We start from the raw sequence: 18,029 nt of genomic DNA on the forward strand, positions 1-18,029 counted from the left end.
CCCAACATGTTTTGGCCAGTACCAATAAATACATATTTTCCTTTGTTTTGAAGCAACACAGAGTCTCTCCTGTGCAGAGACTATAAACACATTATTCTTCATTTTAGTTAGTTTAGAGCTAAATCTATTTCTCCTTCAGTTTCAGAGTTGTGAGGTCTCTGTGAATAGGGCTTAAGACTGATTTACTGGTATTTCTCTAAAGCTCCTGATCACACACGATCTCTAAACTGTAATTTGCTATTAATTGTCTGTAATTTTCTAGCTGTAGTGTGATCTTCTTTTCTATTAATATTCCTGCAGACGAGGAATAAGACAGAAATAGTCAAATTCACTCAGTATTACTTGATCTATTCCAGCACTCCCTCAATTACAATCAAGCACAATTAACTGTAGACAGTTGTGTTGTGCGCAGTAAAACAGTCCAGTTCTTTATAGTCAAACTCATTTATTATGTTTGATAATGCACATTTCTGTCCACCCCAGACTGCTGATGGTCTTTATCTGTCCACCTCTGTGAAAATATCCACAGTTAAAAACACTGATTTATAGAAGACTGGACACATTATTCAGCTTGAGCTTATTGATGGAGAATATAGAGTTCATGTTGGCTAGTTAAACATAAACATAACTGGACAATTATGTGTGAATTAAACTCTCATTATAGTATATATGTGTTTGTTATATTAGATTGTGTGTTATTAGTGAGTGACATCACAGGTGTCAGTCGCAGCATTATATACTAGCTTTATATTTTCTCTCTGTCAAACTGCCTGTCAAATAGTTTTTATAGTAAACTGTTTGTATGTTGTTGGTTTTGAATTGTTGGTAATACTTTACAATAAGGTCCCATTAGTTAACATTCGTTAATGCATTAACTGTATTTGTTAACGTTAGTTAGTCAGCTGTTCATTGTTAGTTCATGTTAGTTCAGGTCCATTAAATAATATTGACAGATACAACTTTTGATTTTAATAATGTATTAATAAACATTGAAAATAACATTAACTGAGATGAATAAAAGCAGCTGACTCTTTGCTTCTGCCTTCTTCTGGTTCTTCACAGGTTCTCTCAGCCCAAACCTTCTGGGCTCGATATTCACCCGCTGCTGAACTGTCAGTCTTGTGTCCATATAGCTGATTCTGATCAGTGGCTTCAGATTGAGCCGTCGGCTTGTACAGATGAAGGAGGGTCAAAGTTCAGGGTCAGCACTGACCCAGGCCGTTACGAGTGTGTCAGGACCAGAATGCGATGGGTCTGTGACTGTGTCGTCACCCTTCAGTACCGTACCGTAGACGGACTCTTCCTCAACGCAGAGCTGGAGAGGCTGCAGTGCAACCGGATCGGTCCAGTGATTGACGTGACGGTGATCTCAGGGAAACTGGAGGAAGTTCATCTGCCCCATTACGCCTGTTTAGGAGAGTCTGACCCCTCTCTCAAAGATGCTGTGAAAGTCCTCACCGTAAAAGACGAGGGAATAACCACAGAACCTGTGCAGTTGACCCGATTCCATGCTAAGATTGTCCAACCATCCTTCTCTATTACAACTTTAATTATAAGTTGGATAATGGGATGGTACGAACACTGCGATCTTCTTCTCTACATGCGTTCTAAAGATCCTCTCATTCTACATCTCTACTTGTTTCCAGTTGATGATCATGCAGAAGAAAAAGTTGAGAAGAAAGAAAAGTCAAGTTACCCAATACCGTATCCCAGACCTGACAGGCCATTTCGGATGAACACGCCACACACTCTTGATGTTCCTGGTGCCTCCACTATCCATCCCAAAGAAGGGATCACACTCAGAAGAGAAACTCCCCCAAACTACTTCAGGGTCAAGACTCGTCTGGAGAATGATCTTCAAATGACTCTTATCAGAGAAGAGGATAAGGAGGAGATCTGGGATGCAACAATTGAGAAAGATGATCTTGATCTGATTCATTCTAAGAGAGACGAGCCGCGTCTGACTACTGATGTAGATAAAGCAATATATTTTAAAAATCATCGGTCAGATCTCATTCAGAGGGTTACAAATGCCAAGATACTTGCAGATAAACTGCGTCAGCAAGAACTAATTCATGAGGAACAACATTCAGAAATCACACATGAAAGTTTAACCAGTCAGGAGAGCATGAGAAAGATCTGTGCCATCATACACAAACACGGTGACGCTGCGAAAGCTGACTTCATCACGATTCTTCAGGAAGAGAAGCTTTACCACTTTTGATCATTGGTCTGATTCTACACCGTGAGCTCAAGCTGTGTGTGTGTAAAACCGCTGAACATAAACTGAAGACTTTTCTAGTGATGATTTAGGAAAAATATTGCTTTAACCAAATATACATAGCAGCTTTGACTATCTTACAAAATATTAATTCATACTAACATTACAAAGAAATCTGATAAATGTGTTTTTTATTTTATTTTATTTTAATTTTTTTCCATCATTGAAAGCATTATGTCTGTATGCTGATGTTACAATAAAAATTCACGACTGTTTTAATCTCAAGAAATGGCATGTATATTCGTTCACCCATAGTGACAGTGACTACAGTTGATATCAAAGATAGCAAAATATATTTTTATTTTATATTCCACAGAAGAAAGAAAGTCATACAGGTTTGAAACATCATGAGGGTGTAAATGATGACAGAATGTTAATTTTGGGTGAACTGTCCCTTTAACACGTGTTGCGTTACTCGAGAATGTGATGATGACGTGCCCACTAGATGTTCAGTTAACACTGACACGTGTCTCCATCCTCTTTTTTTAACTAACTTGAGTAGTATACAATATAGTTTACAAAATTTACATATTAATACATTAAAAAAAAACATCAGAGTGTACACATTTATCAATCAAAAAACTGTATATTCATAAAGTCTTTCTTATTCACAATGTTCTCCGGACTGGTGCAATAATCCTTGGTCCCCTGGAGAAAATAAGTAACATTTGGCTTGGATCCTGACCATTTCTTCTTGTGTACATGTTCCCAAAATAATAAAAAGTTGTAATAAATGATAATGGGAGTGAATGGCTGTTTGTCCATCAAAGCGCATCCATTCATGATAAAAGAGCTTGACGCGGCTCCGGGGGTTAATAAAGGCCTTCTGAAGTAAATCGATGTGTTTCTGTAAGAAAAATATCTATATTTAAAACATTATAGACTACAATAACTAGCTTCCGGCAGACGACTTACGCCACGAGTAACACTTGACCTTGACGCACAACGTAATGAACGCTGTTGCCCAGCCCTGTTTGTTTGAACTAGTTTCAGCTTGAGCTAGTTATTTAAGTTGATAAAGTTTTAAAAATTGATATTTTTCTAATATTAACGCATCGCTTCACTTCAGAAGGCCTTTATTAACCCCCAGAGGTGCATCGAGCACTTTTATCATGGATGGATGTCCTTTGATGGACTTCCAAAGACATACATCCATTTACTCCCATTATAAAGCTTGGAAGAGCCAGGACAGTTTTTAATATAACTCTGTTTGTATTCGTCTGAAAGAAGAATGTCACATATACTGTACCTAGGATGGCTTCAGTAAATCATGGGCAAATTTTCATTTTTGGACGAACTATCCCCAAAATGCCCGTTTTGTTCAAAATTGGGCTTTTTTGGGGGCAAATTTGGGCTTCGTACTAGAGGTACTGGTTTAACACTATGAATTATTCTAAACCACTTTTACTGTACCAGGCTTTAAAATGACACTTTAAATTTGCATAGCTATATAAGTGAATTGGCTAATGTTTTATTTTATTTTTATGTTTTTTTAAGGGTTCTGAATCCAAAATTTGGATTTCATTAGACCATCATTACCTCTGCTATAAATTCCTTAACTTTAACGCACCCTCTATTGTTAATTTCCTTTGTTTTCTCAGAGAGTAGCCCTCTCTTACAGTTCTTCTAGTTTCTTCAGCACAAACATATGCACACACATTTTTTTAAGCTCTCGCCAACATGTAATTTAGCCCCACACTGTAACAAGTATCCTCAGATGTGTCAGTTGTTTACAGTTTTGTGCTGTATTTCATTTCTTTCAGTTTTGGTCACTCTAATCTCACTAGTCAGCATTGTCCAACTATGTCCTCAGCTTATAGTCTGCACACTGCTTCCTCGGAGATCTGCACCTGAGATGCAATGACCTGCATGATTCCGTGGTGAAGTTGCTCTCTGATGGACTGAAGAGTCAGCTGGATTCAAACTGCCCTTCAAACTGTCAGCTGGATAAACTTAGGTATTTTACAGTTGTATAATCAAACAATATTTGACATCTAAGTAAATTTTAGCAGGATTACTGGCAGTGATCGTATAGTTGCAGTGATTATATAAACAAGAAACATCTTGGGTCTTTTGATGAGTTTTGGATTTGACTATATAGGGAACACTCTTGGAATGACCAGAATCTGAGCAAGTGTAAACACACACCAATCTATTGGCAGACAGCAGTTCTTGATATAACACACAGAGCACCCATGCACATACTAGGGCACTTAAGTTGCACATCATCAACTCTTTTGTTTGAAGGAGATGGGCAAGCATGCCCTGAAGAGTGGTAACGAGATGCAAGATGTTTACTTTCGAAGTGGAACTTTGATGCTGTGTCTTGGTGTTTACAGTATGGGGAACACAATACCCACCACGCCATGCTAAGGAAATACCTGCCCACTAGGTTGTGAAATGCGCCAAAGTGAGCATTCTTTTAGCAAAACATTTGTCTTTCTGTGGCTTGAGTGAAGTTATGCTTCATTTAGAGAGATAATAATATAGGCCTTGATTGAGCTATCTCCGTTTGTTCTGTTTTATTTAAACACCGAACTTATCGACACAACTTGTTGAAATGAACTTGTTTTGTGATTAGATTCTTCAGTCTTGAACTGAACGCGACGCATCTTGTGTGTGATACCTGTGAGTTGCCCTAGCTGTGTGACTCCCTTGTCCGGTGTGCGACCGCCTTCTGACAGGGTTTGACTGAACACCGTCGCACACCGGACAAGAAGAGCAACGCCACATCTTCAAACTCATTGTCTTCTATGAGTGTACACATACCGGCAGAGCTGTCCCTTTTTAAATAAAGTAGCCTATGTTTGTATAGAGAGCTATAATAAAATAGATCACACTTTCTCTTTCTGTTAGCTTCTGTTTTTTTAAACACCGAACTTCAAACTCATCTACGCCACTTCGTTCATTCTCATTTGGTGATTAAATTTAACTGTTTTGGACTTCTGTTGTGAACTGAAAGTGACGCGTCCAGTGTGCGATACCTGTGAGTTTCTAGACCCCATTTAGAAGTTTGCTGAGGCTCCTGGTTATACTGATAACCTGTACCTGCAGTGTATATTTTAGGTATCAATCACATGATTTTTTTAGGTGGTCCATTTAAGCCCTTGAGCAAAACACTGAGGAAAGTCCTTTTAGAGTTACAGTAATTTTACAGTAGTTTTTTATTATGCTCCTCATGTTCTGTCAGTTCCTCAATTGAATTAATTGTGTTAGATACAATTGGTAGCGGTCAGCAATATACCTCATATTCCTCATTGTTCAATTTGAATGTTGTTCTTTTGAACTGTCAGTCAATCTCAGACAAGCCCCTTATCTCAATGAAATTATCATTGACAATAAGCTTGATATTTTTCTTCTCACTGAAACTTGTCAAGTTTCTGCTGATTTTCTACAGTCAGATCTACTTACACGAGAAATATATAAGGATCTGTCTAGGCCTCGACTGCACAGTAAAGGGGGGGGTCTCGCTGTCATCTATCGAGATAACCTCTGACGCACTCAACATGATTTTCATGACACCAATGCAATTGAATATATGGTATTGAAGGCTGACACTCTTTTAATCATCTTGCTTTATCGTCCTCCTAAGGCCTTGTCCAACTTTTTTTTTTTTTTTCTGAACTATGTGAGCACTTGACTCTTGGCTGTTCATTGTCTTTTCCCGTTCTCCGTGTTGAATGCTGTTTGCTCTAACACTAATCAATTACTGTCTGTTTTTTAAATGCTTTAATTTTACTTGAATTTTCCTACTCATACGCATGGTCATATCCTTGATTTGATTTGTAAATGAGGGATTGATATCTCTTTTTCTGACACAGCTATTTCTGATCATAAATTCATTGGTTTTAGCCTAAGCTTGTCTATGCATGAAACATCTTCAATGACTGTAATAAACTATTGCACTCTCAAAGTTGATTTTATATCTCCATTGTTCATTTAAATCTTTGATATCTCTTCTCTCTCCCTGATATTATCTAACTATCACTCCTCCTGTTAAGACCAGAAGCATCCCTTCCACTCACTCTTCTCCTTGGCACTACTCTGAGCTTCTTATCCTACAGGCTACTGGTAGACGGCTGGAGCGTCTTAACAGAAAAACTGGCCTCACTATTTAGCTTTTATTGAACATCTCAAAAAATACACATCTGCTTTGAACTTGGCTCGTTCCAGTTGGGTCTCTGCCACAATAAACAAATCAAGCATCAGACCAAAGGCATTATTTAACACAATAAATATGCTTACCAAACCTCCATCACATGATGATCTATCTTCTGATGAGCTTTGCTGTTCCTTCATGAATTACTTGCTAGAAAGACAGCTGCCATACACCGTTGTTTCTCTAATGATGCTACGAAGCGTAGCTATTTGCATCCAACAGATGCAGTCAGCAATTCAGTACACAAGCACAAAACCACAATGAGCCTTGGTATAGGGATGCATTCAGGTTAATTGGGACTTTTTTTATCTCAATAGCAAAAAGTGGCCCAATCACCTTGAATTCACCCCTAACTCAGATGGGCTGCACAAAACGGGACCTCTATGGGGTCGGATTCATGTTGCCCATTTGAGATCATATTCTACATGAGATCTATATGGGTGACGCTGATGAGGCCAAATGTGGAGCCCTTGGACAGACCCATGTGGGGCCCATAATTCAGCCCATTTCTTTTTCTGGTCAACAAACAACTAAAAACACTTCGGAAATAAATGTAAAAAAGTAAATATAATTCAGAATGTATTTTTGTATTATTATTAATCAGCAGATCAAAAATAAACATTATTAGATGCCACTTTAATAATTACGCATTTTATTGTCATTTATTTGTTATTTATGATTTATTTCATGCATCAGGCACAACATAGGCTACACGCTATTCAAAAAAATGTCATTCAGCAACTAAATTCAGCTTTATTTGTATACTATGCGCATATAATTTACATAAAACAGGGCCTAATTATTGTGGCTGTTCCTGATTCAGATTCACAATCTAAAAACAAGTAAAATTAATAAATTGTGACATGTTTGCATTGATGGAAATTTCTGTAATTTGCGAGAAAATGCTTCCCCGCCATTGACAGTGGTAGGTGCTATAACACATCTTCTGAAAGAGTATAGAAGCTCCTGATCAAAACACATGTGAAGAAGCAGCAGAAACAAAAATGATCAAAAACTCGGGTGACATTTTAAAAAGATGCTGACGGGGAAAGAGTTCAGAGTTAAAGTCGCATGATTGGACTGTATAATTGATCAACAAATCAGCACTTGTGTGTACTTTGCATCCAATAATTTTCCAATCAGAGTAAGGGCCACGGCATACTACACAATTTTAAATGTTATTATTTTTAGGTAGCTTTTCATTAAATCATAAACAAACTTTCTATATTCTCTTGCTTCTCTAATAGCATTGACTAGTATTGTGTCAAGCTTTCCATCTGTGGTGAACGGATCTTTCTTACTCAGCTCCTCAAATTCCTTGTCATTATTACAGTTGAATAACTTTATGATGAACTCTCTGTTTATTCTGGCAATTCCTTTTTTCTTTATTCTTACATTTGTGAGTCTCTCTTTAGTACATTTTTGATCATTTGTGAGCACCTCACTACAGTTTGCACCCTCTGCCAAATTCATCCCGTCCAGCCTAAATCTGGCAGGAGTAAAGATGATGATAGGGTTTCTGTCGGATAAGCTTTAAAATTGGCACGTGTCTTGACCCGGCTGACTAGAACTGCTGACTCTCTTCAATGGTGTTGAGTTTGTCAGGCACCAGAACACAGAAGTTGGGCTTTGGGAAGGACACAAGGAGAGGACGGACCTCAACCAGTCGACATCACGGTGGGCGGGTTTATCAAAATAACAGAGTTCTCTATGAAATTGGACAATAAACTTTAGATTTGCCAGATAGCTGCTGTGTTTGTGAGGAGAAAACTCTGAGCTTCTTGTGAACACAGTATCAGACTTTGATGGTGATGGTCTGTTGGATTTGTTGGTGGCACTACATGCAAGCGATGATAAAGTGCCATATTGTTCCAAACCTGTGTGTGTTGTTGAACACAAAATAAGATATTTTAAAGAATGTTGGTAACTAGAAGCTCCTGTCGTGAACTCTATCAGTGATGGCCTCCAGGTTGTCCTTCACAGTTTGGACGCTCAAACACGCGTTAAACTGCGTCACGTCGTAGGCAAACGGAAACATGTCGCTGTAAACCTGAACCTGCGTTATTTCTCCAGCAGTGCATGCTGTTTCTACAGGACATGACAGAAAAACACACCAGTGCAGCTTCAGAAATATTAGAAATATGAGCACGGCAGTTAATAATGTGGTGTGATTATATCTGTTGTTCTTGAAATCCTGCTGTTTTTGCTGTGTTTATACTTTATATCTGCTAGGTAAATATGTAAACTTTAGTGTGATAATGTTTTGTGGTATCTCTCACCTGCGGATCTCTTGATTTTGTTGACCTCGTTCATCATGTTGAGGATCTTCGCTTCTGAAGCCTTTGCATTCTTCTTCAGGTAATTCTACTTCATCAGCATCACTGTCTGATTTTACTGATGAAGCAAAGGGTTTAGCATATTACATACAGGCGGACCCGAGAATTGTTTAGCTAAACGGCCCTAAACCGTTTCCCATTCATTCTCAATGGTAGTGCTAAAACACTACGGATGTAATATATTTTTGTCCACTACGACTTTTGGCGCTGTTCCGAGTTTTTACAGACGCTCAATGTTTTGAAAACTTCTGTGGAGACATCGACTCACTATCATCATTCTAGACAAACTTCTGTGGAGACATCGACTCACTATTATCATTCTAGACAAACTTCTGTGGAGACATCGACTCACTATTATCATTCTAGACAAACTTCTGTGGAGACATCGACTCACTATTATCATTCTAGACAAACTTCTGTGGAGACATCGACTCACTACCATCATTCAGACTTCTTTTTCATTTATCAAAGGTAAGATACGTTGTTTGACAATAATTTAAAACTAAAGTTTTAATGTACAGTCATATTGGTACTGTATATCGGTTGCTTGGTAAAGAGATGACGTGTTATGAAATGAAGTGCCGAATAATTAATTAACATGATCGTTTTAATTATTCATGTGTATAGTTTTCCTGTCATGACGTTAAATAATCTTGTCTGTCCTTTTCTGACAATGTTGTGTTGATGGGTTACCTCAGCATCGCTCGTTTTATATGGTGTTGAATACGAGCTAAATAATGAATAAACATGATAGTTTTTTTTAGATTTATGTGAATGGTTTTCCTATTGTGATGTCAAATGCTATATATAGCATACATTTAATGTGTTGATTATTCGCCTACAGTTAGGCCTACTGTCTGTCTGACTACTAACCAAAATCTTGACTACCAAGTTATTACCATCTCAGACTGAACCATTAATAATTTTTTGAATGTCATTAAAAACATTAAAATATATATATTTTTTAATGTATGAAAAGGTATTGCCTTCTTGACCTTTTGAACTACAGTATGGGACTGAAGTTCAGAGATCAAAGATTGAACAAGCCCTTGTGTGATCCATTTCTCAATATTTGTAATTTTAAATGATCCACAGTTGAGCCCACATAGATTTCTGTTGTGCTCAGTGTGAAGAGTTTTGCAAAAGTGACTTAAGTATTGAGAAATGTGTAAATTAAACCTAAAATTATATTATTCTTTCAAGGTAGATCAAGATGCAGAAGAAAATGATGTTCTTCCCAGGGAGAATATGTGTTGTGTTCCGCAAGGGACTACTCGGATTTCTCCTCCAGGAGCCGTCTAAAGAAGCTAGGCGGATTAAGGACGACCCCACTCAGCAGGACAAGTCTGTGGCCATGAGGGAGGACCTTGTGCAGCAGAATGCTCTGGTTGTGGTCCGTCAGAGAGGAGGGGATGCCTCAGACAGGACGGAGGTGCTGGGAGACTACATCCTGCAGTTTGGGAAATATAAATGGAAGTCTTTCAGGTGGCTTTTAGAGAATGATGTAGGGTACACTATGTATCTAATCAAGAACCTCCGGAAGGAGGAGGCATCAGGCATCTGTATGTCTGAGGGGCATGGCAAGGACAGCCTACAGTCATTTGTAAATTATGCGCTTAGTTTTGGAGAGATCCAGTCTCTTCTTGCCTATGAGGCCAGTGGAGTGGGTGTTGCGGCAGCCTCGTCGGAAGATGACCAGCTGGTTGGCTTTGGTTCCTGGGCCCTGGAAGGAGATATGGGATGGCAGAGCTGATGGCTATGCTGACTTCATCTTGGGGAAGAGCTGCGTCCCAGGGACACGCATGTGCAAGTTGCAGCAGTACCTGAGGAAGAGGCAGGAATCTGCCACTGCTTCAACATCTGCTGAGCTTGCCTCAAGCGCCCCAGCTAAACTCCTGGGTAGGTTATCCTATTAACATTTCTGTTCACATTTTTTTAGATTAAAATTACTATTCATGTATGACCAGAAATAGACTTTAAAATATTTCCTGTATACATCCAAAATTAAAAATATAAATGTACATGTGAAAAATGCTTATAATTCATCCTAAATTTGGAAAACAAATTCTTGTCTGTGCCACAGTGATGGATGACGATGAAGAGCTGGAGAGGGCGATGTTGGGCATCTCACCTTCTAAGCTACAAGCGCAGAGCTGTAAGTACACTGTTATATGTGTTATATGTATACCTATGGTCTATTTTGTATCTGCTGTCTTCCACTTTTATTTCTCTGTGTTTGTGTGTAACCAGTTGCTGTACCAGCAGCAGTAGCAGCAGCTGTCATACCCAGAGTGTCACCAGGAGCAAAGAAAGGTGTTTAAATAAAAGGTTTCAGGGCTGGAGTACGATTCTTTTACATGATGAAATGCCCTCCAAAACTGAACCTTCACTCAACTTTTTATATTGTTTGTGTTCTGGCCATGTTCCGGCCATGTTCCTCTAACAATATGGTTCGTTATACTAACTGTCCTAAGGACTATGAATTGATCCTACCAGGATGAACTGATTCCAACCACAACGAGGGTAAATATGCACTTTTTGCTTTCCATTCATGATGTATTAAAAACAAATAAATTAGCGTTGGGTACTAACACTTGACTGCATGCTTGTTCATTGAGTTCTTACTAACACCAACACTTGCATATATTGTGAATTCTAAAATGACTGATGATTTTTGTCTGTTATAGTTTTATCTGAGGCACTGTCCAAACCAAATCCTGATACAACTGCTGAACTGCAAGCATCACCAGTTGATGGTAAAAACACTGTAATCAAGTTCATGTAGTCAAATGTTAAGTTAATTTTGGTTACATAAAAATAATAATTGGTATATTTACGTTCATGTAGCTCCAGCCTCTCCAGGCCTGAAGAGGAAAACCCCTGTGCCCCTTCCGGCAGAGCTGACATTCCTTGTAAAGCAGCTGCAGACAACAGCAGAGATGCCTGAGTCAACTCTAGGTATGTTTCCATTTTAGTGTAGGACTGATACTCAATTACACATAATTTTCACAAACACAACCAAAATTTGTTCGTCACATCATGACGCTAATAGCCTGTACAAATGCCAAACATAAAGACTGCACTTCTTTTTAGGACCCCGGACAAGTGCTGCTGACACATCTGCACGCAAAGCGCTTGCCTTTGAGGATAGTGGCGAAGATGGTAAGAATGAACAGCATGTAGACAACCCTTCCATTTTGTGAACTCCCGACACTAAGATGTTTTAACTCTGCTTTAATCATTTTGTTTTTCACACTGCAATCTATAATAATAATGAGTTGCATTACATTCTTTTTGCCCTATCCATTTTTCTTTTTAAACCCTAGTTCCCTCAGCTCAGCCACCCATTCCTGTTCCTGTTCTCTTGCCTGGGCATGACCACGACATGAGTAACTGGAGCTGTTCTCAACACCAGAAGCTGTGGATGAGGATAGAGCTTCAGGATCTCGGGCTGTGGCCTGGGTCTCGCTCAGTGCGTAACCCAGGGAACACAATTTCACTGTGGCGTCTTCCTCCACAACCTGAGCTTGTCGATACGGTGACTGCGCTCCCATCTCCCAACTTCTTCCAGCTCCACCCATTTTTCATCTGGAAGCCCGAGAGTCACATCATGGTCAGGTTGAGGAACAATTACCTCCTCCCATGTCTGCATGGATGTCCACATCCACAGGTGGTCTCTGCAGGTGTGGGCAGGCCCCGAGTGATTGTTGGCACCAGTGGCCAGTATTACATCTTGTCCTCACGTCTCTGCTGCAAGGCCTGTCGGAGGAACTGGTTTGCTGACAATCCACGATGGCGTGAGAAGCTGCCTAAGCGGTTTACCAACCTTCTGTCCGCATTCCTGACCTACAAGAAGGCCATCTGCAAGACTGTGATGGATGAGCTGAGACGCACTGACAAGTCACCAACCGATATGGCAAACCAGGTGAATGAGCTCATGCACCTCAAGTATGAGCGAGCTCACCTGGCATACCTGCATGCCATAGAAAGCGTCAGGGATGCTGTTTTGTTGCTTTTTTGATGCTCCCTCATGTTACGTCACTTCCGGTTCGGCGGTTTTCAAATGCGGAAGTTAAATCGTACTCACAAAAACGACTCCAGAAGCCTAAATAGCGTTTTTATAAGTATATGTTTATATTTAAATCTAGTTCCTACAATATTTGTCTATACATTGGCTCACTGGGTCCTCTAACCTGCAACATGACCTTTAATTTATTTAGAATATTTCCAGGCTTCAGTCAGCGCTGCTGTGGCAGCTGAAGCAGCAAGAGAGGGTCAGGAAGAGATGTAGAGAGTGTAGAGAGAGATGTAGGAGAGGAGGAGGAGGACTGCTGTGGGAGAGCCAGCTAGGGCTGAAGCAACAGGTGAGATTAACAGCAAACACAGAGACCTCTAGAAGCAGGGCAGGTCAGAAAAGTAGATTTTGATTTCATTTTGTTTCTTTTTCTTTGATTGCTCTGTTTTTTAGGAATGTTTTGTGGACAATGCAGACACCCAGATATACAGAGATATATTTAACCCTTTTGTTGTGACTGCGTAAGCCGGTGAGTTGCGAGGCCCATTTTCCCCCGTCTCTCACAGGTTATTCTGCCCTGGACGTGCCATCAGTGGAGGAGGAAACAGAGGAAAGGAAGCGCGGAAGCTGTTGAAATTGTGTTTTCATAGCTTTTGATTTTGAATTCTGTGAAGTTTGAGTCATTGATAATGTTTTTTTTTTTTCTCCCTCATTTTTCTTACTTTTAGTGGTCAGATTTAACCTAAGGACAAACTGCCTGAGTCATGAACAATTGGAATTGTTGGAATTTATTTTTGATATATTAAAAGTTAGTTAAGGAGAAGGTCTTGTATTTCCTTTTGCTTTATTTGGTCCGGTATGATATTTAGTTTCTGTAGTGTTTGTTTTATTTTGGCATGGCCTAGCCCTGAAATGACTTTTTCCTCCTTTTTTTATTGTTTTGAACTGGTCACAGTAAGTATTAGGTAGTGTTCTGGTAAAGAAATTGAATAATCAAATGTAAAATAAATGTAACTGCATACTCTTTGCTGTATAAATTAAATATAGATCAATCCTCGTTTACAAAAAGCTATAAAAGTTATTTAGTCAAGAGCAGTAGGCTAAGTGATTTTTTTATTTGTCTTTGGTTGTTTGATTAACGTTAATGACCAACAGCAGCAGGTCTGAAAGGCTGTCAGTTTAAGACCTAATCCAATATCCTCCTGAGACCCATAACAAAAAAAAAAAAGTTTTGTAAATGTCATATATAGCCTACATATATATTATTTGGAGTAGAAACGCATTTAATTGTATCTCCTGTAGTGACCAGGAATCCGTAAATGTGAAAATGTAAACAAAACCAAAACATTTTTTTTTTTCTTAACTCCGAACATTTTGTCTCTCTGAAAATCAAAAAACAAATGTCCTCTACAAAGGAAACCTCCATTGCTGGGTCTCAGGAGGATATAATGATAACATGGGCACACACGCGCCGAGACCCGCTGTGATATCCACCGGTTAAAATAAATGGAGAATATCTCGTATTTTTCCGTGAGTTTTGACATGTTTTACTTCTGATTGTTATAGTCCACCTCTATTTTCTTTACTTGTAGGCCTATTGAAAAATCTTGAGAACGATTTGCTCTGCGGTGTCCCAGGCCTGTTAAAATGTTTGTGTTAAAGGGCCTATATTTCAGTAGCCTACTGGCAGCGGTTTCACGATTCACTAGAAGACAATTGCAATTTACTGCTATATGGCACAATATAAAAGCATAATTAAAGCAAATTGAGTTTACTTAATTCATGCCGCAATGCATTATAGGTGCCATGGGTGAGCATCCTGAAAATAGGGATCATTTTATATTAACGATTTATTAATAATTTGACATATTTTATAAATGTAAAGAATTCTACAATAAACATTGAGGAAATAAATTTAAATCTCGTTTAATTATTTAATGATTAACTCATTCAAGTCATTGAGTCAAGGTGGATATGTCAAATTTTAAGACTATCAGTTTTTGAACTGAAAAGGTTCTGTTAGTGGTGTCAATTTGTGGAATAAACTAAATAATGAGTTAAAGCAATGTGCAAACATATTACATTTTAAAAAGATGTGTAAAGAAATTAAATTCCAGAGGTAGGCCTATAATAAAACATAGCCTAGTGTTAACAATAACTTGAGCTTATATGGAATAACTTGTAGTGTGTAAATATTGCTGTGTATGTGTAATATATGTATGTGAATAGAACTTTTGAATACATATTTTCATAGATTATAGATTTATTATCTTTTATTTTGTAGCCATTGCCTTAAATATAGTAGTAGAGGGGTATAAAGGGGAGTACATACACTGTAAAAAATGATTTGTTGACACAACTTGACTTAGTCAAGTCATCTTGTTGCACTGACTCAGTTAAGTTTAGCCAACATTAGGATTTAAGTTTACTCAACTTGTATGTATTTGTTAAAATAACTTGCAGTAAATTGAGCCAACTTACTGTATCAATTAATAAGCATTTATAATTTTTAGTTAAGTCAACTGAGAAACATATTGGTTGAACTTAATTTTTCATGTTTTCACAACCATTAACCAAGTCTAATTGACATAAAATAGACATTTTTCCTCAACATCATAACTTAACTATTTGAGTTTACTGGACTTCATTGCTTGCTTTAAAAAGAAGTTCTAGATATCTATCTGGAACCAGATTTTTAATGAAATCAACAACTGCAAAATTGAAACTCTCAGCATTTATTGTTTTTAAACAGATGCATTGCACCCAAAAGACACAGACACAAAGAATTATCTTGCAAAGATAAAAAAAAACACCACAAGAAAAACCCTCACATATATACAGCTCACACAAACAAGTGCAAACTTCTCTATGCACAGACCCATCTTAGAGCCAAAATAGTACAAATAACTCTCCTTGTCATTATCAGATATTTTCATTGCAGGAACAAGTGTACATGAAGAATTCACAATAAGCTGTGTTAAAAAACTTCACAGATTAAACTGTTTACAAACAGTGTCTTCAATTCCCACTCGTAGAAACATGCCAAGGAAAGAGCAAGCAGGACAAGGTAACAAGAAAACAGTCTGTTTGAAAATCAAGAATACCAACGTTACACTTTAAACAATGAGATCTAAAATAACAATGCTCTTAAACTTTAAAATTTAACAGTAGCAAGAAGGAGAAAAGATTTTGTTTGTTTTCTGTCTTATCTCAGCAACTTGCTCTTCAAAGAGTGAACTCTTGAGTTCAAGAGTCTGATCCAACACCAATAAGCAGGCACTGTATCACTTCAAAAGTTCTTTGGGTAGTCAAGGTTTAATGCGTACACCAGGCCCATCAGGTTCAGTAAAGCATTAGGTACATCACTCAGGTGACGCATTACCACTTCTTCCTCAATCACCAGGACAATGTCATTGTAGAACGCTGACTGAGGTTCCATCACATTTTCCACAACCAGTAGGACTCCTATCACCACACCCTTGATCACTTCCTCTTCAATGCCACTGGGCTATATAGAATGCAAACAAAACAAGGTACTATTAGCCTACTTAAAACCAATTTCACAAACAATTTACAGTCCCCAGACCCCTGCAAATTAAAGGACAATTCCGGTGAAAAATGAACCTAGGGGTAATTAACACATGGTTACCGAGTCGATCGTTCCCTGGGATGCGTTTTCATGATAATCGAATATAAAGAGTTTTATCTCTAAAAACAGATTAGCGCATAACACTAGTATATGGGGCACAGAGTAAGTAAAAGTAAATCGCTAGTTAATACCACTGCGTTAATTACGCAGGTTTTCTCATCCGCTATTGGAGCTTGCTGGATAGAGCTAGATGCATTCTGGGATTGCTGACTGTCTCAAGTCCACAAAAGTCTCCTCTCGATGCATTCTGGGTAAAAGGGGCGGAGCAAGAACACATCTGGGGATTTGAACTGTATTAGCTAGATGTGAACTTTGAACTGGAACAGATGACGTTTCAAGTCCTCAAGAACACAAGTACAGACGAGAACGCATATTGAGAAACGGCCCAACCTTGATCAAACTCTCCTGCCTGTAACTTTCTACAGTAGTAATCCTAAAGCCCTTGATTAGCGAGTTCACATGTGTTTAATTAGAGCTGGAGCTAAACTCTGCAGGAAAGAGGAACTCAAGGAACAGAGTTGGGAACTCCTGCTCTAGGACCAATTAGGAAAAAGTAGGTTTAAAAAAATAATTAAACCAAGTGATTGAGACTGCACAGACCAATGCATTTCAGTTACCTTACAAGCTGTTGTCCCTTATGGAACGAAAAAATATTTCCATATATTTCTGATCAATATATTAAATGGTTTAAATATACTGAAAAGAATATATGAAATAATATATGATTCTACAGCGTCTCTGACACTCACACACTCACACACACTCAACACCACATTCACTGAAGCCCTCTGTGCTGGATTAGGGTTTATTATAACTCATCAGTGTCTCTGAGGGACATTCAAGATTGAAACTGCTTACATTTGCTTATTTTTATATAAAAAGGTTTCAGTTGCATCAAATACTTGCTAGATTTGGTCTTAACTTTGAACCCTCCTTTACGATAAATTAGCTTATTCAAGTGTGCTATTAGTATACTTCTTTTAAACTAAAAATAAGAAAGTATACTCTGTCTACTTCTCAGAAATAGACTTAAAATTGCACTTAAGTATATTTGACAGAAAAGTCTAAGTATATTCGGTATATTCAAGATGTATTTATAAGTATAATTAAAGCTACACTGTGTAATGTTTTAAGTTAGCAAAAAACACTTTGTTCTTTCAAAATTATATGTGCTCCTTCATGTGTAATTACTTCCACCAACTAATCAAGTATTCTCGTAAGCGAAGAATCTGCCATTCAGAATACGAGCGAGTCACTCGAATGGCGGCAGCCATGTTGCGCCTCCATCTTGAAAATACATTAGCCGAAGAGGGACATCCCTGTAAATTCAAGCTTCGCCTTTCCAGCTTTTAGTCAGTGGCACCGTGACGAATGCGAGGGGAGATTACTCATAACACGGCCGCCGTAGGAGTTAAAACGCCCTCGGAATGGGAGGGGCTAGAGAGTAATATTCAGTTGGTAGTCATATATACGGTGACCGGGAGGGGACATGTTCGGTTCACTTAGTTTTGTCGTGGCCACAACATATAAACTCGTGGGAACGTGATAATATGTTGTTGCCACGAGATATTAATTCGTGGGAACGTGAT

The 18,029-nt window shown here is 38.4% G+C and overlaps 3 protein-coding genes across 3 annotated transcripts in view; all 3 read left to right on the forward strand.

The window, feature by feature from the left end:
* Window positions 1-2,500, forward strand: part of LOC311286541 (NACHT, LRR and PYD domains-containing protein 1 homolog) — a gene marked incomplete at its 5' end in the record, with an annotated part of 9,667 nt that extends 7,167 nt beyond the window's left edge. Inside the window, one exon of the mRNA XM_084402746.1 lies at window positions 1,063-2,500. Within this exon, the coding sequence (XP_084258872.1) occupies window positions 1,063-2,224 (1,162 nt within the window). The 3' untranslated portion in view covers window positions 2,225-2,500. The remainder of the gene's footprint in view (window positions 1-1,062) is intronic.
* Window positions 2,501-9,185: 6,685 nt separating this feature from the next.
* On the forward strand, window positions 9,186-11,561 carry LOC311286543 (uncharacterized protein; the record flags this gene model as incomplete). Its single annotated transcript, XM_084402748.1, has 5 exons — window positions 9,186-9,247; window positions 9,980-10,675; window positions 10,860-10,931; window positions 11,027-11,089; window positions 11,464-11,561. Exons 2-5 carry the CDS (start codon window positions 10,387-10,389, stop codon window positions 11,559-11,561), a joined length of 522 nt encoding a protein of 173 aa, XP_084258874.1. The 5' UTR covers window positions 9,186-9,247; window positions 9,980-10,386.
* LOC311286544 (uncharacterized protein) lies at window positions 11,313-12,797 on the forward strand (the record flags this gene model as incomplete). The annotated part of the gene is made up of 4 exons (XM_084402749.1): window positions 11,313-11,532; window positions 11,624-11,734; window positions 11,870-11,938; window positions 12,103-12,797. Exons 2-4 carry the CDS (start codon window positions 11,716-11,718, stop codon window positions 12,795-12,797), a joined length of 783 nt encoding a protein of 260 aa, XP_084258875.1. The 5' UTR covers window positions 11,313-11,532; window positions 11,624-11,715.
* Between the last annotated feature and the right edge of the window lie 5,232 nt (window positions 12,798-18,029).

The sequence above is a fragment of the Rutilus rutilus genome (genome assembly GCF_951802725.1).
Source record: "Rutilus rutilus genome assembly, chromosome: 2".
Classification (NCBI taxonomy): Eukaryota; Metazoa; Chordata; class Actinopteri; order Cypriniformes; family Leuciscidae; genus Rutilus; species Rutilus rutilus.